Below are 20,752 nucleotides of genomic sequence, written 5' to 3' on the forward strand. Positions count from 1 at the left end.
AGGGCTCTGGACTCGAGGCCAGCCAGATAGATGACAAGGGCACAGAGATCATTGTCGGGGGCGGGGGCAGCTGATGCCACAGATGGGCAAGAAATGCCACACAAAGCAAAACCACCCCAAAAACCTGGGCTGACCTGGCTGGCGCAGGGCCCTGGGGGAAACTCAGTGCCGCCTGCAGTACCGGTGCTGAGCAGCAGAGGGCAGGCTTGACCTGGCATGCACGTGGTGTGTGTGCACATGGTGTGTTCAGTGCTGTGTGTGCACATGATGTGTGTGTGTGGGGGGGGGGGGGGGGCTGTGGCCACTCGTCTGACGCCGGGAGCCTGGACCCAGGCTAACCAGGGGTGACCTGGCAGCCTCCGTCCCTGGCTCCCTTCTGGGTGCTGGGGTCCCTTCCCTGGCTGCAGGGGGCCCCGCGGGGTCATCCTTACCTACATTTCTCAAACTCCTCACGGTCACCGCGAAGCCTTTGGTGCGAGGCAGCAGGTGGTGCTTGAGGCTGGGCAGCCCCTTGGCCTGGGCCACCTGCATGCTGATCTGGTGTTTCTTCTCCGTGAACCGCGTGCCCTCGCAGTGAATCAGGAACTGAAGGGGACAGGACGGCCGTCACACACGTCCCCGTGGCCGCTCAGAGAGCTGTGAGGTCACACACTCAACCCCGAGTTCACACACCCAGCCCCAAGGTCACACACGCAGCCCAGAGGTCACACGCCCAGCCCTGAGGTCACACGCCCAGCCCCGAGGTCACATGAGGTCCCAGGGTCACACACACCATCCCCCAGCACACGCCACAGTCACACAAGGCCCCACAGGAGCCTGAGGAAGTGACCAGGGCAGGGGTGGCCTGACAGCTGAACCTGCCTCCCCTCAGGGCATGACCTCTGGCCCCCACGTCTACCGTGTTCAAGAGTCTCTGAGCTTTGAAGAGACAGGCCTTGTGTTTGCGGAGGCTCGGGAAGCAGAGGGGTGAGTGTGTGTGTGTGTGTGTGTGTGTGACCAGGGCACCCTGAGTATGACCGGGGTCCCCGAGTGTGTGTGTGACTCATCACCCTGAGAGTGTGTGACCCGGGTCCCTGAGTGTGTGTGAGTGTGACCTGGGAGCCCCAAGCATGTGTGTGTGTGACCAGGGCTCCCCGAATGTGTGTGAGTGTGACTGATCGCCCAAAGAGTGTGGGAGTGTGATGGGGCACCCTGAGAATGTGAGTGTGACCAGGCCTCCCGAGCGTGTGTGAGTGTGACCTGGGTGCCCAGAGAGTGTGTGACCCAGGTGCCCCAAGTATGTGTGTGACGATCACCCGGAGTGTGTGTGAGTGTGACCAGGGCTGCCCAAGTGTGTGTGAGTGTGACCCAGGCGCCCCGAGTGTGTGTGTGACAATCACCCCGAGTGTGTGAGTGTGACCAGGGCTCCCGGAGCGTGTGTGTGACGATTGCCCGAGCGTGTGTGAGTGTGACCAGGGCTACCAGAGCGTGTGTGTGATGATCACCCAGAGTGTGTGTGAGTGTGACCAGGGCTCCCCAAGTGTGTGTGAGTGTGACCCAGGCGCCCCGAGTGTGTGTATGACGATCACCCTGAGTGTGTGAGTGTGACCAGGGCTCCCGGAGCGTGTGTGTGACGATCACCCTGAGCATGTGTGAGTGTGACCAGGGCTCCCCAAGTGTGTGTGAGTGTGACCCAGGTGCCCCGAGTGTGTGTGTGACGATCACCCCGAGTGTGTGAGTGTGACCTGGGCTCCCTGAGCATGTGTGTGACGATCACCCCGAGTGTGTGTGAGTGTGACCAGGGCTCCCGGAGCATGTGTGTGACGACTGCCCGAGCGTGTGTGAGTGTGACCGACGCCCCGCGGGCCGGCGCGCGTACGAAGTACTTCTCGGGGTAGTCCCGCAGATGCAGCAGGCTCTCGGAGACGGTCTTGCGGTCCTGCTCCCACTTGCGCGTGCAGAAGACCATCTCGGTGAAGTACCACATCCAGCCGATGATGGGGACGTAGGCCAGCTCCTTCTTGGCCAGGACCTTGGAGCCCTGAAACAGAGGGGGCCCGGGGCGTCTGTGAAAAGGGGCGTGAGGCCCTCCCCTGGGACAGCCAGGGAGCTCCCTAGAAGGAAGAGTGACCGTGCACTCCGGGCCCACAGAGACAACTCCCCAAGACACGGAGGCAGGGAGCCTCTGACCTGGAGCCGACCGCCCACTGGTCAGCTGCGGGGCAAGGCCATGCCCGCCTTGCCCCAAGAGTGAGGGGGCAAGGGCCAGGCTTTCCAGGGCAGGGACAGGCTCTCCAGGGAGAGGACAGACTCTCCAGGGCGGGGACAGGCTCTCTATGGGGAGGACAGGCTCTCTGTGGGGAGGACAGGCTCTCCATGGGGAGTGGAAGCTCTCTATGCAGAGGGGAGGCTCTCCGGGGCAGGGGTGACTGGCTTTCCAGGTGTTGGACAGGCTCTCTGGGGGGAGGACAGACTCTCTGGGGGGAGGACAGGCTCTCTGCGGGGAGGACAGGCTCTCTGCGGGGAGGACAGGCTCTCTATGGGGAGGACAGGCTCTCTATGGGGAGGACAGGCTCTCTATGGGGAGGACAGGCTCTCTGGGGGGAGGACAGGCTCTCCATGGGGAGTGGAGGCTCTCTATGCGGAGGGGAGGCTCTCCGGGGCAGGGGTGACTGGCTTTCCAGGTGTTGGACAGGCTCTCTGGGGGGAGGACAGGCTCTCTATGGGGAGTGGAGGCTCTCTATGCAGAGGGGAGGCTCTCTGGTGGGGGACAGGCTCTCTATGGGGAGGACAGACTCTCTGGGGGGAGGACAAGCTCTCTATGGGGAGGACAGGCTCTCCGGGGGGAGGACAGGCTCTCCATGGGGAGTGGAGGCTCTCTATGCAGAGGGGAGGCTCTCTGGTGGGGGACAGGCTCTCTATGGGGAGGACAGACTCTCTGGGGGGAGGACAAGCTCTCTATGGGGAGGACAGGCTCTCCGGGGGGAGGACAGGCTCTCCATGGGGAGTGGAGGCTCTCTATGCAGAGGGGAGGCTCTCTGGTGGGGGACAGGCTCTCTATGGGGAGGGGAGGCACCGGGAGTGGTGGGGAACCTCTGGGGTCGGGGGTGCCGCGCATCCTTCACCAGCTCACGCGGGTGCCCACCCCCAGCTGTGCTCCGCCTCACACACCTCCCCGGTCCTGAGCGCCCTCGCTGGCTCCGTGGGTGGGGGGACCCTACTCTCCATACAGATCAGGGACTGCAGCCCAGAGGGGTCTCTGGGTCGGACGCTAGGAAACCAGCAGGTGAACTCGGATCCGCAGGGGCACTGGGTGTACTCCATGAGTGCCCTTGCCAGAGCCTCGCCAAGGCCGCAGGCCCCCAGCAGGCAGGGATCCGGTGGGGTGGAAGGGGCAAGGAGACACAAGATCAGCTTTGGCTCCGATAGACCAGGTTCTACATTTTTCGCCTCTAAGGTTGGAATTAACCAAGATGCTCCTAGAAACAGCTGTTATCCATCAATGGCAGAGATGATGGAGGCAGTGATACAGACTGGCGGTGGCCTTAGCTGTGCTCCAGGTGACAAGTGTCTGGCTCTGCCCCTCCTATGAGTCCCGGAATAAAGAACGATACTTCAGCACAAGCCCTTCTTTTCCTCAACACTCCCGTGACAACTGCGAACCTCAGCAGAGAGGCCACCCCCCGACCCACCCATGAGGGCCAGAAGAAAGGTGTAAACAGCTACCTGCTCCCTTGACCTTAGAAAAATAACACATATTTTAAAGAAGACTAGTCTTGCATAATAACTGGAAGGACTGATGCTGAAGCTGAAGCGCCAATACTTTGGCCACCTGATGCAAAGAACTGAGTCACTGGAAAAGACCCTGATGCTGGGAAAGATTGAAGGCAGGAGGAGAAGGGGATGACAGAGGATGAGATGGTTGGATGGCATCACTGACTCAGTGGACATGAGTTTGAGCAAGCTCCGGGAGTTGGTGATGGACAGGGAGGCCTGGCGTGCTGTAGTCCAAGGGGTCACAAAGAGTCGGACACGACTGAACGACTGAACTGAACTGATTTTCTCCTTTGGGAGAAGAAAAAGCAAAGCTACCTCTCAGGTGGAGCCTCGCCACGTTTTGACTTTGGTTTTGGCTTTCCCACACACAAATTTCCACACCTGCAAATCCCCTAGAAAAGAATCGAGCCTGAGGCATCCCTTGGCGGTCCAGGGGTTAGGACTCCAAGCTCCAAACGCGAGGGGCAAGCGTTCGATCCCTGGCTGGGTTCCAAGATCCCACATGCCAATCAGACCAGCCAAAACAAGTGAAAAATGGAAGGAAAGAACCATGCCATAGAACCCGAGGGCCTGCCCCAGAGGACCAGAGGCAGGCCCCCGTAGGTGGGAGCACTCACTGGCAGAGGGCTGAGGGCTCACGGGGTGCTGGGCACAGAGGTCACACTCTCTCCGGCTCACCACGCCCCTCATGGAAACCAGCTGAAGCCCAGCCCTGGTCCACGGGTGGGTCTCAGGCCACGGGAGGCCCCCTCCCGTCAGCATGGTTTTTCTCAAGGTCCCTGCGCACAGCATAGAAGATGAAAATAAAACATCCTCACGATGAACTGAACGTACCTTCTTGGCAGGTTAGGATTATTTAGAAAATTACATATTCCTAAACTCTTTTCAATGGTAATCTGTGGCGACTTGAAGGACTTACAAACGTGATCTATCCTACAGCCAAGAGTGTGTGTGTGCGCTCTTAGTCACTTCAGTCGTGTCTGCCTCTTTGCCTCCCCGTGGACTGTAGCCCGCCAGGCTCCTCTGTCCATGCGATTCTCCAGGCAAGAACACTGGAGTGGGTTGCCATGCCCTTCTCCAGGGGATCCTCCCAACCCAGGGGTTGAAACTGCGGCTCCTGCATTGCAGGTGTATTATTTACCGCTGGGCCACTTGGGGAAGCCCACAGCCAAGAGGGGGATCATATACTCCAGAGCAGCAGCCGTGAGGTCTGGAGGAAGATCCCGTGTAGTCGATCACAGCTGTCTGCTGGGGATGGGTACCCTCGGGGGAATTTCCTATTAGTGGAAATTAACCATACCTCAATTTTTAAAAATTAAAGACTTCTATGAATTATGTTGTGTATGACATATCATAGCAAACAAAGGTAGCCAGTGGCCCAAATCTGCTCTGCCACCTGGTTTTATAAATAAAGTTTTATTGCGACACAGCCGCGCTCACGTACACTTGCCTACTGCTAGGAACGTGGCTGCTTCCACGCTCCAGCCGCTGAGCTGAAAAGTCATGATGGAGGCTACATGGCCCGTGAAGCCTAAAATATTCAGTTTGAATAATTACATACTCAGTTCATCAACCCTCTTGATTTATAGCTGATGAAATTTGTTTTCTATGAATATTTAATGGCTGGGAAAATGAAGACTAACTTTTTTTTTTTTTTTTAATCTAGACTCAAAGCTGAGTTAATAGTCTGACTATTTGGAAAATGGTAAAAGCAGAGAAAAATAACAGTAACTATTGCTGGGTAGTGAGACTAGAAGGGACTTTTAAATTTTGTTAGAGTTTCCTGCTTTTCAATCAGAAAACGACTTTGCAGGGTCCCCTAACAGTGCCCTTTTTAGGCAACGGTTGACATCACATTTTTATTGCTTCTGGAGCATGAGGCTCCGGATCAAAAACAGTCTGGTTATTTTTCATGAGAAACGGAACAGAGGAGCCATTTCCGGTTTTATGCTGAATTAGTCCATCTTTCAGCCTTAAAACTCTGGATGTTATCATGAGGCTTAGGCCTTGATGTAGATCATGTTTCCTTGGTGGGCCTCAACTTTCCTGGCTGTAATGAGCAAAGTCATGCTGAACTGAAAGCGTTGCTGTAAAGATCTAAGGTCACATGGAAACACACACAAAAAGCTCCTCATTGAGAACAGGACACACAGGTGTTCAGTAATGCGTAGCTATCATCGTCACCACCAAGCAGGCACGGCAGCTGAATGTCCCTTTTAACTCAACCCACTTCTTAAGCCAGGCTTGGAATGCAGTAATAACAATAATTATACTTATTAGAGCACTCACCAATAGGCCCTGGGCCAGGAGATTCGCAGGAGCCAACTCGTTTATGACCAAAAGACTAGAAACGCGTACTATTAAATATGCTTACAGTCCTCCAGGACACTTGATACGCTATCAGTGACATGACCACCCCCCAGGCCAAGCAAAGTTTTCTATGCCTTTAGGAGAGAAGGTACGAGAAAATATACATCTGACTTTGACCCATTAAAGAAAAGCCAGAGAATTTTGTTTAATAAAAAAGAAGACTTGGAGTGTCTAACTCGGGACTATCCTTCAAAAATAAAGGGCATGCTACCACTTCCAGGAATACACTTGGCTATGAGCTCAAGGAAAAAAAAAAATGAAAAAGGGCTTCCCAGGTGGCTCAGATGGTAAAGAATCCACCTGCAATGCAGGAGACCTGGGTTCGATTCCTGAGTCAGGAAGATCTCCTGGAGAAGGGAATGGCAACCCACTCCAGTATTCTTGCCTGGAGAATCCCATGGACAGAGGAACCTGGCAGGCTACAGTCCATGGGTTGCACAGAGTCAGACATGATTGAGTGACTAACACTATTTTTTTATGAGCTCAAGATGCATCGTTACTGCTTAGAGACTCCTTTCCATGGCAACTATTCTCCCAGAGCCCAAGATTGGAAGGGATTTCGCCTCGCCCCGACTCTCTCGGGGTCCTTATCTGTGTCATCCGGACCCCAGCCAGCCTGGCCCAGCTGGAGAACATGCAGAGGCAGAAGGTGGCCCCCTGCCTCCTCCCAGAACTGCCAGTGCCCAGAAGCAATGCGGACAAAGCTTCGGAGTAACCAATTAACCAGGTGGGAGCAGGATGGGAGGTGTCTCCCACAGACCCACCTGCGGGTGCCCAAATCCACCCTAACAGGGCTGACAGAGCCACAGCTGCGGGGGAAGCCCCTGGAGAGGGAAGCAACACTTCTCCACTTCGAGAAACTTCTAACCTCTCTGGAGCCAAGCAGAGCCGGACCAGCGCCTATGAAGAAGCCGGGATGAAGGCAAACGCAAAGGTACCTTGTGGATCATAAAAGCGATGGGAGACTGCAGCTGCACCCGACCCAGGGCCAGGAGAGCTGCTTAAATCCCACTCGGAGGACTCTCCGTCTCTCCTGCGTCCTCCACATGTTACCCTACTTTCATAAGAAAACTTTCAATGCAGGGAAACGGATTAGGGTCAAACAAACGAGTAATAACGGTGTGCCTACTTTGTGCTACGCGCTTGGTGAGGTATTTGACATACAGGAGTGTAGTAGTGTGCTCAGTCGTATCTGAGTCTTTGTGACCCCACGGACTGTAGCCCACCAGGCTCCTCTGTCCATGGGATTCTCCTGGAGCGGGTTGCCATTTCCTCCTCCACGGGATCTTCCTGACCCAGGGATCAAACCCGCATCCCTGGGTTTGCTGCACTGGCAGGGAGATTCTTAACCACTAAGCCACCTGGGAAGCCATTTAAAATATATGTATTTTACATATATTCATGAACCTCTTAAATAGCATGAAATGGGAAGGGTTCATCGAGGTTCAGGAAAGTCAGGTAACCTCCCCAAGGTCCCGGAGCTGGTAAATGTAGAAGCCAGCGTGCCAGCAGCATGGGCGGCTTTTGTATACACCTCTGTCTCTGCCCTGCCACCCTTCTCAGAGAACGGGAGCAAGCAGACGGAAACGGAAGTGTCTGTTCTGGACACCTGGGCCCACACATCCTTTCTTGCTTAGTTTTACACATTTGAAAAATAAAACATAGGAAACCTACAATTTGGGGGAATGTGATCATTGATGGGAGGTTTATAGGAAGTAAACATTTGTGTAGCCTTTCTGAACAAATCGGCATCGACATTCTCCTTTCAGAAATTCATGGTTAGAAAAGTGGTCCTTTTGGAATCAAACCCCAAGAAATTGTGGGTTTTCAGATGCGTGTGATCTGGTACAGGAAGGACCACATTTTCTGTCAATGATCAGAAGCATCCTGGTGAATGAAACCAGAATATTGACAGTCTGGGTTCAGTTCTTAATAATTTTCTTGGATTTTATGGTACGTCTTTTCTGACTTGGGTTAATAGGTTGTGAGAGTTGGACCATAAAGAAAGCTGAGCGCTGAAGAATTGATGCTTTTGAATTGTGGTGTTGGAGAGGACTCTCGAGAGTCCCTTGGACTGCAAGGAGATCCAACCAGTCTATCCTGAAGGAAATCAGTCCCAAATATTCATTGGAAGGACAGATGCTGAAGCTGAGACTCCAACACTTTGGCCACCTGATGAGAAGAGCTGACTCATTTGAAAAGACCCTGATGCTGGGGAAGATTGAAGGTGGAAGGAGAAGGGGACGACAGAGGATGAGATGGTTGGATGGCATCACCAACTCAATAGACATGAGTTTGAGTAAGCTCTGGGAGCTGGTGATGGACAGGGAGGCCTGGCCTGCTGCAGTCCATGGGTTCGCAAAGAGTCGGACGTGACTGAGTGACTGAACTGAACTGAACTGAGTAGGTTCAAAATCACCCCGCAGTGACCTTGAGCTGGCAGCCAGTGAACCAGACAGCAAGAATGCTGATCTGGACACTTGGCCACACCGGCAAGAGTCGGTCAGCAGAGCCTGGGACACGGCAGCTGGCCACACCCTCCCCAGGTCTCCCTCCAGCTGCCTCCATCCCCTGCCTCTTGTTTCTCCCTTTATCTACATCGCTCATCTCCTCCTAAAACCACCCTCGTCCTTCAAGGCCAGGGCCCGGTGTCATCACCTTCTGGGACATTTCTCCATCCCTGGGCACGGCAGTCCCTGTGTTGGTACTGCCGAAATGCTATTTTCCAGTTGTTAAAACACTGAAGTCCTTCCCCACGGGTTGGTAAACAGAGCTACCCCCAAACTCACCCCTCACATCCCACCTTTGCCACCGTGACCCCAGCTTCTCCCCGGGACCTCTGTTTCCTAGCAAACAAAGAGGTGATGCTCAGAATGACCCCCTGAAGCCGCTGGATGGCTGAGTGCTCAAATATCTCACACACACACACACACACAGGGCGCTCCACGTGGACACGATCCCCCTCATTACGGTTCAATGCCTGCGTCGTGTGGTCTTATATGACACCTCATTGCCTCTCTGTATGATCTGAAGTCACTGAGAGCTTTCCACCTGTCCTTGACCCGCCATACTACCCAGCACAGTGACTTCTGTAGAAAACCTACACGATCCTCTTGTTGGGTAAACATTTGGAAGACGCTTCAGTTGCCCTCATTGTCATCTGCATCCTCATGTCTGGAAGGCACTGGGGATCTTCGAGAGGGCCTGCTGCTTAGGAATCAGAGTTCTATTCTCCTCTTGCACGTGGACACGCGACAGGAATTCAATCTATTTTCAGGTGGAGCTGTAATAGATCATCTTAGAGGAGCCTGGTGGGCTGCAGTCCATGGGGTCACAAAAGAGGCTAGCGACTGAACAACAGCCACAGATGGCAACGTGAGGCTGGAGGCTGAAAGGGGTGGCAGGCAGCCTCCGCGATGGCCCCTCTGACCCTTGTCTCTGGGTATTTCCGGGAGCCTCCTTGCAGCCCCGCCTGCTTCCTGGAGGGGGCGGGGCTCGTGGACTCCCCTCTGACAAGTAGCATCGGGCAGAAGTTTGCCTTACAACAAGGCTGTGGCTTCTCCCTCCCTCGGGTGCTTTCTCCCACTCATGATCACATTGCTCCCCTGGGGATCAGGGGTGGCTGAGCAGAGACCCAGTCGGGAGGGTCACCCTGGCCACAAACAGGGGCGAACTGGAGGCGGGTCCTTGCACAGCAAAGCCTTCAGATGAGACCACCACCCAGCCCCAGAAGGACTCCGCCACAACCCCCAGGGAGCTGAGCCAGGATCTCAGGCCACTCAAAGCAAGACACTTCAAGTTTGTTTTGGGCCACTATGTCCGGGGCTTGTCACCTGCTGTAGATGACTGACATGCAGGGCTTCTTTAAAGACCTGAACACAACAGCCCAGTTGGCCTCCGGGGTAACCACCAAGCCATGCGACCCTGGCAGATAAAAATGGACACGAACAGCTGCGTTTACTCAGCGCTTCCCAGGCCCGGAGCTGCTCGAAGACCCGACAAACACCATCTTAGGTAACCTTCAAGGCCACTGTGAAGGAGCCTGTGTGTATTCTTACTGCAGCAGAAAGATAAGTGAACAGACCCGAAGCTTCAGAAGTCATGACTCTTGTGTTGCACACCCTGGCCTGTCCACACACCACACTCACCCAGGGAGGAACAAGTCAGAGAGTCCCTTAAAGACCATGATCAGGGCCCATGCCAGCCCTCCAGCCCTAAGGGAACCAGAGTCGCAAGGACAGGACCCCAGAATGACCACATGCGGTAAAAGGTCATAAAAGACTGGAAGGCCTCCCCTGTTTTCTCTTCTTTAAAAAGAATCCCATTGTTTTCTCACCAAATCCAATTTCACATTTCCCAACCCTCCTCTCAAGAATTTCAGGACTCCTCAGGTGGCAATATTAGTGAAGAACCCCCCTGACAATGGAGAAGATGCAAGAGATGTGGGTTCGATCCCTGGGCTGGAAAGATCCCCTGGAGGAGGAAATGGCAACCCACTCCAGTATCCTGGAGAATCCCATGGACAGAGGAGCCTGGTGGGCTACAGTCCAAAGGGTCGCAAAGAGTCCGACACGACTGAAGTGACTGAGCCTGCATGCAAGAATTTCTTTGAATTTCACTTCAATTTCAACTCACTTCCTCTTGGGCTGTTACATGCGAAGATGAAAAATGCCCCATCAGGAACCTTCCTATTATGTCCCTTCTCTTCTAAAATGCAAACTTCTTGGACTCCAGAAGGATCTCAACATCATGTATTATGTAAAAAAAAATGGATGAATCAGGTGAGTGTTTCTGAAGGTCAGTTAAGACAGAAGTACCGCTGCATGATCCATATAATGAGATGCTGCCTGGTTCCTTTCAAGGGTGAGGGAATGAACGGGCCTCTTTGGAAAGGAGCCAGGCAGCTCCTCCTCCAGCCTCGCACCCTCCAGGCAGACCTCAGCTGCTCTGGAGACACGAATGGATGGTACCTCGTTCCCTGCTTGGGAGAGAGAACGTCCCCCATCCCTGCCCTCGCCCCCAGGGGAGAACAGTCTGCTGACTTCCACCTGAGCTGGCCCAGCCCTACAAGGCCACGGGCACCCTGTCTCGTCCCTTCCCAGCACCTCTGCCAGCATGTGGCTTCATCAGCATTTGTACAGACGGCCATGGTGGCCACAGTGTCTGCTGCTTCCCCAGTGCTGGGGCGGTGGGGAGATGTGGTCTCTTGCTGCCTCCCCACCCGCCCCCCCCCCCACCCTCCACTTCTGGTGGGAACTCCAAGGCTCCAGAGAACATCTCAGCAAGAATCCAGACAACCTGCTGGCTCCCAGAGCAGGGCTACCTGGGCTCCCGTGAGGATAGAAGCTGCATCGTCCCAGCTAAGGTCCTGAGACCTGCCTACTTAACTGTGGGTGGGACTCCTAAAACTCCTGAACAGTCTCCAGACCAAGGGGCAAGGCTCGTGCCCTTGCATGCAACGTTAGTTGTTTGGTTTCTAAGAGAGAAACGCAATCCGATGGCGGCGGTATTCGTTCAGGAAGTCAGGGCTGGAGGTGAGCAGTCCCCGTGTCGTGGGCTGGATGGTCACTCTGCTGGGGAAACTTTCTGCGCATCTGCACCCTAGGGTGCTGAGCTGTGCTGATCAGGATTTGAGAGTTTCTGCTAGAAAAATGCTCAAGGGCGCTGATAGTCACCGCTCCACGAAAGCCAGCCCTTCTCAATCCTGGGTCCCCCTCTAGTCCCGGGTCCTCTCTCCATGGGTAACTTCCCCTCCCAGCGCCCCGCGCGGCCCACGCGGCCCACCGTCTTCGCTGTGTGGCGCCCCTCCCAGTGGATGCTGACTGAGCCTCTCTGTGTTCCTGCGTCCTTAGTCCTGCTCCATCCCCGACGGAAGGTACTGAGGGTTTTCTCTCCGCAGAAGGAGCCCTGAACTGACCAGGAGTTGGAGGTGGGGGAGGAGGCAAGACTAGAAATGGTCCCTCCCAGGTTGCCCCCCACCACCAGCCACCCCTCACTACCCACCAGCTTTTCCTCTCAATACCGTCCAAGGGGAAAGAGAAGCAGCTCAGAAATCAAGAGTTACTAATTCCCACCCTGGGGCAAATTCTTTACCCAAACCTTGGCGCTGGCCGTCTAAGTAAATGATAAACAGTAATGATACCATATGGATTGGAAACAGCACAAATCCAGAAAAAGATGCATAGGAGAAGCCCAAGGTCATAAAGCCACCAGGGGGACCACAGGTATGGGAAAGCACCTCTGAGTCCGACAGACTTGCTGTTGCTTCAAATCACATCTCACATCCTCAGCATGAACACACCCAAGCCGCCTGCGAAGCCCAGAAAACCAGCAGCTGCCCCCAAACGTCGCTTGAAGAACCGGTGTCCTGGGAAGCCTGGCTTGAAGGCTTGCACCACTAGTTCCGGTCAGGATGTGAAGACACCCGGGACCCTCTCCTGTAAAAGGAGGAGGGTCTGTGTCCACGACGGGGCTCGGACTAGGATGGTTTTCTCTCCTCTCAGAGAGAATAAAGCCACAGAACTGCAGCTAAGAGCTCTGCCCAAGGCCTCCACAGCAGAAAAAGGTGGATACTCGAACCTCTGGTTCTGTCCCTGAAAACAAAATGCACACGCACGCACACACACACACACGCCTGCACAGACATCATGTCAGAACAGTCAGGAAAACAGAGGGGAAAACTGCTGGCAAGCAGGCCCGTCTATTCCCAGAAATCCCTTCAGCACACTCACCCCCAGGCAATCCAGTTTTCTAGAAGTCTTCAGGGAGCAGCAGAGACTTAACACTGATTCCATCTCTTGGAAAACTGCTCACGACTTTAGTTGCCTTTGGATAGTTTAACGGCATGACAACCATTATTTATCCCAAAGACATTATTGGAACCTGTTTCCAAGTATATTTCCTCCTCTCTCCTTTTGCCCACTTTCTTTTTTTTTTTTTTAAGAAAATAAATATGTCCCAAGGTTATCGAGTCCCTCTTAGCCAAGGGTCTTTCCAACAGGCAGAGACCAACAAGACCCAAGGTTCCAAAGTGACTCTGGGACCCACAGGCCGCTGGGGAGTGGACAGACAGAGATCGTCCCTGGGGAATCCGATTCTTAGTCCGTTCCACTCCGCATGGTCTTCAGACCTTCTCCGCACAGTGGTTCTGTCTACACGGGCCACCGAAAACAAGCGCGCTGTGCACAGCCCCCGTGAGTCTGCGGGGGCTGCTCTGGGTGCCACACGGGACCCCCAAGTTCTGGTGTGAGCCTCTCCCAGCCCCAGGCAGTACCTGCCGCCCTTCCTGTAAGGACACCTGAGCCTGAGGGCCTGATACCTGCTCAGAGCTCAACCATCACTCCTCATGGTGTTCACCATGATAGGCGTCAATGGAGAGGCCCAGTCCCAAAGGCAGGCAAGAGGTCAGACGAGTTGGAGAAAAGCAGGATTTCGTATGCATTCAGAATTCTGAAGGTCACACACCCTGGCACTGGCATTCAGCTTTCTCAGGCCCACGAAGATGGACCTTTCGGAGGCGAATGCTGCCCGTGACTCAGAGAGCCAGCAGAGCACAGAATTTAAAAAAATGAAGCTGTCACAGAGCGCCGGGTCTGAGCTCCCTGCGGCCTCCCGCGAATTCCCACTGGTGATTTCGGATACGGTACGTCTATGCTTCAATGCTACTCTCTCGATCCGTCCACCCTCTCCTTCCCCAGCTGTGCCCACAAGTCTGTTCTCTGCGTCTCTATTCCTGCCCTGCAAATAGGTTCATCCGTACCATCTTTCTAGATTCCATATATATTCACTAATATACCATATTCGCTTTTCTCTTTCTGCCTTACTTTACTCTGTATCCTAGGCTGGGAAGCGAGGTTCAAGAGGGAGGAGATGTATGTGTACCTGTGGCTGATTCATGCTGATGTGCGGCAGAAGCCAACATAATATTGTAATTATCCTCCAATTAAAAATAAATAAATTTTAAAAAATAAATAAAAGGGGGTAAAAAAAAGAATACGAAGCTGGACGCGTTCAAATTCAAATTGACTTAACAGTTGTGTGGAGCAGGGTATTGAAACGTAGCTTTTACCTATGGGCAGGTTCCCGATTCCCAATTGTTTCTGCAAGGAGTAAATAAATTAATTGTTGGTAAAAATGCCCAGCACATCGTCACTGATGAATAAATATGATCCTTGCTCACAGCAGATGTTCATCTTGATTCTGAGCGAGAAGGAAAAGCAGTTGGCTAAGAACATTTCAACAAGCCTATTAATGCTGCTGCAAGCTCTGAATGACCAAGCGCCAAAGGGCCAGTTATGCTGTCGAAAAAAAGAGGTGTGCGGGTCTGACTTACCCCTAAGACCCCAAAGCGCTCAGCCAGGCTCCAGCCGCAGAGGAAGTCGATTTCAAACTTGTGGTTCAGAACGACAATGGCATTTTCCTTCCCGTACTTCGGGTAGGCCCGGGGGTCCGTGTAGATGACGCACTCCGTACCTGACCACCACTCCAGCAGCATCACCAGCTCTGGAACAGAGAGACAAGACAGGCCTTTATTTCACGCACCTCTGCGACCAGGGCTCTGGGCCCCTGAGATGGCTTGGCACAGCAAGGCTCTGCCTTCCTAGCTTGAAGGGAAAGCAACTTCGAGGGGTCAAGTGCAGGATCGTTTCAGCCAAGATCCCAATCCTTGAAAGGGCTTAGAAACAGAAGGAAAAAAATTAGAGAAAACTCCACAAGTCTCCGGGGACAGAGAGGAAGCTTTGAGAAGGCAAATGACTTGCATTCCTTGATTAAGTACCTTGGGGAAAAGTAAATCTGAAAGCCTGAATCTTTGCCGTGGTGTTTACAGAGCTCTGAAAGGCAGCAGGAGGTGAGATACAGAATTCTTAACATCCTGAGAAATGACTAATTGGGACACTTATAAACTCCATCAAAGAACACTCAGTTCAGTTCAGTTCAGTCGCTCAGTCGTGTCTGACTCTTTGCGACCCCATGAATCGCAGTATGTCAGGCCTCCCTGTCCATCACCAACTCCTGGAGTTTACTCAAACTCATGCCCATCAAGTTGGTGATGCCATCCAGCCATCTCATCCTCTGTCGTGCCCTTCTCTTCCTGCCCCCAATCCCTCCCAGCATCAGGGTCTTTTCCAATGAGTCAACTCTTCGCATGAGGTGGCCAAAGTACTGGAGTTTCAGCTTCAGCATCAGTCCTTCCAATGAACACCCAGGACTGATCTCCTTTAGGATGGACTGGTTGGATCTCCTTGGAGGAGGGAATGGCAAACCACTTCAGTATTCTTGCCTTGAGAACCCCATGAACAGACTGCACTCTCCACGGGATTTTTCATCAAGAATACCAGAATGGGTTGCTATTTCCTCTTCCAGGGGATCTTCCCAATCCAGGGATTGAACCCGCATCTCTTGTGTCTGCTGCATTGCAGCTGGATTCTTGTTCCCGCGGAGCCATCGGGGAAGCCCCGTGAAGGACATGCCCCTTGTTATCACCACTTAGTGAGGTACCGGTCAGGCACTCGCTCACTCATCACCTGCCCCAACACACGCACACATGCACACCCACACACGCACCCCTGCATGTGCAAACCCACACACACAAAGCCCAGCCAAGCCTCACGTTTGAAAGGCTGGACTGGCTGCCCCTGGAAGTCTCTCTCCTTGAGGCTGGAGACGAGTGATGTGGTGCTGGAGCCAGAACTCTCTGGAAGGCGCTACAGTCTAGTTTCTAAACCCGAGCCCTCTGGGGCTTTGGACAGGTGAACCCCGAGGCACCCCAGCCTCCTAATCTTGGAAGGGGTGGCCTCAGGGGCTTTTGTGAGAAGCGACGGGCGTCACATACAACAGGTGTTCTGTGCAGAGCGCGTGCCGAGCCCCCAGCAGACCCAGGCTTCATTGTCCCCCCGTGTCATCAGGAACAAACCAGAACACACCCTCTACCGGACACCGTAGAGTCTGCCTGTTCCTAGAGCTGAGAAAACGCCGAGCCCCCAGGCAGCTGTCCTCCGGGGGCAGCAACCCTGGGTGATCCATCGGGGGAGGGAGGCGGGCAGGTCCAACCCCTCCCGGTACCGGTCATGGGGCCTGGACAAGCCCAAGGCAGAGCCGCATCCAGGAGGCAGCCAGGTCAAGAGGGACGGCTCCCGGGACGCGTCCCGCCGTCACCTCCTGAACGCCTCTCTGGGCCCTGCTGCCCCCAGTCCGGGGCAGGCCGGGCCCGCTTCCACTTGCCCCAGCGACACGGTGCGATGACCCCTGCCCCCTTACAGGCCACAGCCCCCGTGAGGCACAGACCGCCTCGCTCGGTCCATCCTAGCCTCAGCCTTTCGCTCCAGGACCCAGTATGATGCGGGCACACGTCTGCTTCCAGCAAACACCGTCTGGTGGCCGGACATGTGCAGGCAGGATGCCGGGGGTGCTGGAGGTGAGGCCGCGTGCCTCGGTGGCTCCCGGGGTCCCAGCCTCAAAGCCTGCGGCTTGGAGAGCAGACCGCCTCACGCCAAGAGGCGGCGAGACCAGGAGGTTAGAGGCCCTGCCTCGGACGGATGCTGTGTGTGGATCTGGGGGCCAGGCTCCTGTGCCGGGGGCACCACTCGATGGCTGTAAGACTTCCCGGCCTGTTTCTCAACATCCCGGAAGCCTCAGCATCTTTGTGAATCCAGACGGGAAAAGCTGCTGGAGGTGTGATGGCTGTGAAGGCAGATCATGTGGTGAAGGCTCCCAGTGTGATTCTGCACACGCAGGGGATGGTGAGTGGCCAGCTCCCGTGACTGTTCCCTACACACGGCCCCCGGACAGCAGGCATGGCGCCGTGACCGCCGACGGGAAGCGGGGAGGAGCGGAGACGGGGACAGAGTCTCAGCGGCTCCCGCACCAGGGTGGGCGGCGGTCGTGATTTATGGTTGCACCACAGAGGCCGCGAGACGTCACCGGAGCATTTCTTTACAGAGGCTGCGGCAGCACCGATTCTGCATTCTGAAAAGACCACTCGGGCTCAGGTGGGAGCAGTGGAGAAGCAGGGGGGCCCATGAGGGCGGGCTGCAGAGGCCCAGGGAGAGGCGATGACAGCCGGGCCAGGTGGAGACCAGCGGGGAGGCCGGGTTCCCCCCCTCACCTCGACAGGCTGGAGTTATTAACACTGAAATCTCACCGGATAAAAGAGTCTTCTTTCCATTTTTTTTTCTCCTAAAGGAGGAAAGGGTTTCTTTTTTTTTTTTTTAATTAACAAGAAATATATTTATAGTCATAATGAAAAATAATTCAATTAACCCAGAAGAATTTAGAGGAAACTGTGCCATCCCCCTTGAGGGCCCTAAGACATGTCTATCCAAACCCCTTTTCTGGTTCGTTTCCAGTCGTAGCTCAACTGGTAAAGAATCCGCCCGCAGTGTGGGTAGACCTGGGTTCGATCCCTGGGTTGGGATGATCCCCTGGAGAAGCGAAAGGCTACTCACTCCAGTATTGTGGCCTGGAGAATTCCACAGGCCGTGTAGTCCCTGGGGTCGCAAAGAGTCGGACACGACTGAGCGACTTTCACTTTTACTTCAAAGGACCACTCGGACGGTCTCAGGAGGCTAGGCAGGCTCTGCAGGTCACAAGCGTGGTGGCTGATGTGCTGATTCACCTCCCGAGCGAGAAGTGACAGCCGCCTGCAATGGCTCCTTCCTCTCCTTTCCCTCCGCTCCTAACTCCCCGGCCTGGCCCGGCTCGGCCTGCTCCTGCGGGGGGACCGGCTTCTGCCCCCACACCGCCCACGCCAGGTGCAGTAAGAACCCACCACGGTCTCGGTCTGTCCTCGGAGAGGGAGCCTGACCTCCTGGGTCCCCTCTGTCCACATTCATCGCCCCTTCCCGAGGGCCCACCCTGGGCCTTCCAGCTCCAGCATGAGCGGCACAGACCACAGTCCCCCAGGGCCGGTGAGCCCCCACACGTGACTAAGGACCACTCCCTTCCCTGCGTGTGTATCTGCCAGCAGCTTCGCATCCCTGGTTGAACGCTGGGCACTTCCTCACCAACAACTACAATCCCGCTCCCTTCCTCAGGGTTAAACACAAGGAACAGCTTGGGGGGGTGGCCCTCCAGGCCTGTCCTTAGGGGGTTACACACGCACATGCACGCACACACATGCACATTTCCCCCTTGAATGGGTTCAAACTTCATTGACCTTTGTAAACACACACATACAGTTATTTTTTCCAAACGGTGTATTTGGTTCTCTTTCCATGTTAATACAGATACACAGAGGTGTCAGCAGTTATGGACTGGGCTCTGGATGTGGGCTGGACCATGTTCCAAGGCCACGTGCAATTGCATTAAATCCTCACGTTTAGTGGTAAAGAACCTGCCTGCCAATGTAAGAGATGCAGGTTCAACCCCTGGGTCAGGAAGATCCCCTGGAGGAGGGCATGGCCACCCACTCCAGTATTCTTGCCTGGAGAATCCCGTGGACAGAGGAGCCTGGCGGGCTACAGTCCATGGGGTCGCAAAGAGTCAGACACGACTGAGCATAGGCACAGAACAGAATCCTGGGGGAGGAAATACGATTTTCCCCATTTTACAGATGAAGAAACAGAGGCACACGGGTAACTCTCATCCTTTGCTCAATTCAGGGAATTGCCGCTTTTCAGCTCAAAACTAGTCAGAATGGCAATTCCATGTGGGATAACCAGCTGCATGGCAGTTCCTGCTTCAGACATATTATGATTTATTCAGCCATTCCATCATCAATTAGCATCCCTCCCCCACCCCTGTTTCTTATTGTTACAAATATTGCACTAAACATTCTTGAAAATGCATGCTTTTTAAAAAATTGTGTAAGGATTTCTCCAACATAGGTATACCAACAAGTAGAATTATGGATTGAAGAGTATATGCATGCTATCGCTGTCTCTTTGCGATCCCATGGACTGTAGCCCACCAGGCTACTCTGTCCATGAGATTTCCCAGGCAAGAACACTGGAGTGGGTTGCCACTTCTTTCTCTGGGGCAGCGGGGCAGGGGGGGATCTTCCCGACCCAGGGATCGAGCCTGTGTCTCCTGCATCGGCAGCGGGTTCTTTACCACTGAGCCACATGTAAAATGAAAGCTATAAATGGAAATGTCAACATTTATTTAAAGCAGAAGCTGGAGTGGATACAGGGGAGACAAGAAGGGAGAATTTGCCTCACACAGATGTGAGATTCGTGGTCAAGAGGGAGGACCTCATCATCGAAACAGGCTCCTCTGTCCTCCCGTCTCCCCTCCCTCCCACGGCCCTGAAAGAAGACACTCAATATCATCATGGTCCTTCCGCCCACTTCGATCTCAGCCTGCATATTAATTCCTGGGCCTCGTAGGAGGGAGGGGACACCCTGGTCACCCCATTCTCAATAGAGGTATAGATTGGGCCAGCAGGGCCCCGGGGAGGGGGTCAGACACTGGTAACAGACAAGACATGCAGCTGAGGTTTCTTCGTATAACGCAGCAATCTGGAAGCTTCCTATCCCACTTAAAAATGTTCAGTTTGCTCAATTTTGCTGTCTTTATATTTATTTTTTTTGGCGGCCATGTCCCAAGGGCAGGGTGGCTGGAGACGCTGGAGAAGGCCCATGCAAGCGTCTTCTGGGAGCTCGGGCACCTCTGGATCCTGGGACGTGGGGGCACGCCCGGCCCTGGCCAGTCACTGCCGCCTGCTTGGCAAACTCCACACGGAGCCAGGTGGGGCCAGCTCTGAGCTCTTCAAGGTGATGGCCAGGGTGGGGTGGGAGGGACAGGAAGTGACCTTCGCTGCAAAATCCCCACCTGCCACCTCGGATTTCAGAGGCGGATGGGGGGCCAGACCCGGGCTGCAAGGATATATGGACTGAGGGACAGATTTGTGCTGCATAGCTCGATCACAAATAGGAAAGAAGATGTAGATGAACAAAAAGGAGAGTGCAGCAGGGGGGAGAAGTTCACATTTGCAAAGAAGGAGGAAAATGCTAACAACCCACATCCGCTGAGTCAGCGCGCACGTCACTGTTCCCACTTCACAGCCGAGGACACGGAGACATGGAGGCTGAGCCACTGGTCCTGCTCCCAACGCCAGGAGGCCAGCGTGCTGGGCCTGGAACCCAGACAGGGAGACTTGAGAGAGTCTGTGGGGACACTGTAAAGCCATGATTATCAGCTGGCGGGAGAGAAAGCACGTTTAGGGAGGGAAGAGGTCAGAGTTTAGAGGAGAAAGATCACACCTCTGACCTTGGGAAGCCCTTCTCGGTGAGATGAAGACGCCCACCTCAAGGCTGCCAGGAAGGTTACATGTGCTAAAGTGATGACAACATTTAACACTCGCCCACCCTGGAAACAGGGTTTTTCTCCTCCTGAATGCTATGACCACCAAGGATAATGCAATGATGATGGCAAAAGAAATAATGAACAGACAGAGTGAACAGCCAGGAAAAATAAACAGCAGGTGGGTGAGCCCCACTTTGGGGCAGTCCTGCTGTCAGCCCCTGATGATGACCCTGATGCTGGGAGGGGTTGAGGGCAGGAGGAGAAGGGGGCGACAGAGGATGAGATGGTTGGATGGCATCACTGACTCAATGGACATGGGTTTGAGTGGACTCTGGCAGTTGGTGATGGACAGGGAGGCCTGGCGTGCTGCGGTTCATGGGAT

General features: G+C 54.3%; 1 protein-coding gene across 5 annotated transcripts in view; it reads right to left on the reverse strand.

Annotated features, from left to right (window-relative positions):
• The window catches only part of AGPAT4 (1-acylglycerol-3-phosphate O-acyltransferase 4), a 126,536-nt gene that overhangs the window by 13,238 nt on the left and 92,546 nt on the right, over nt 1-20,752 (reverse strand). For all 5 annotated transcript variants that reach the window (XM_043888475.1, XM_043888479.1, XM_043888478.1 and 2 more), the window contains 3 exons: nt 14,459-14,628; nt 1,859-2,020; nt 432-585 (listed from right to left, as the gene is read on the reverse strand). In XM_043888475.1, the coding sequence (XP_043744410.1) occupies nt 432-585; nt 1,859-2,020; nt 14,459-14,628 (486 nt within the window). The remainder of the gene's footprint in view (nt 1-431; nt 586-1,858; nt 2,021-14,458; nt 14,629-20,752) is intronic.

This window comes from Cervus elaphus, chromosome 26, assembly GCF_910594005.1.
Source record: "Cervus elaphus chromosome 26, mCerEla1.1, whole genome shotgun sequence".
Taxonomy (NCBI): domain Eukaryota; kingdom Metazoa; phylum Chordata; class Mammalia; order Artiodactyla; family Cervidae; genus Cervus; species Cervus elaphus.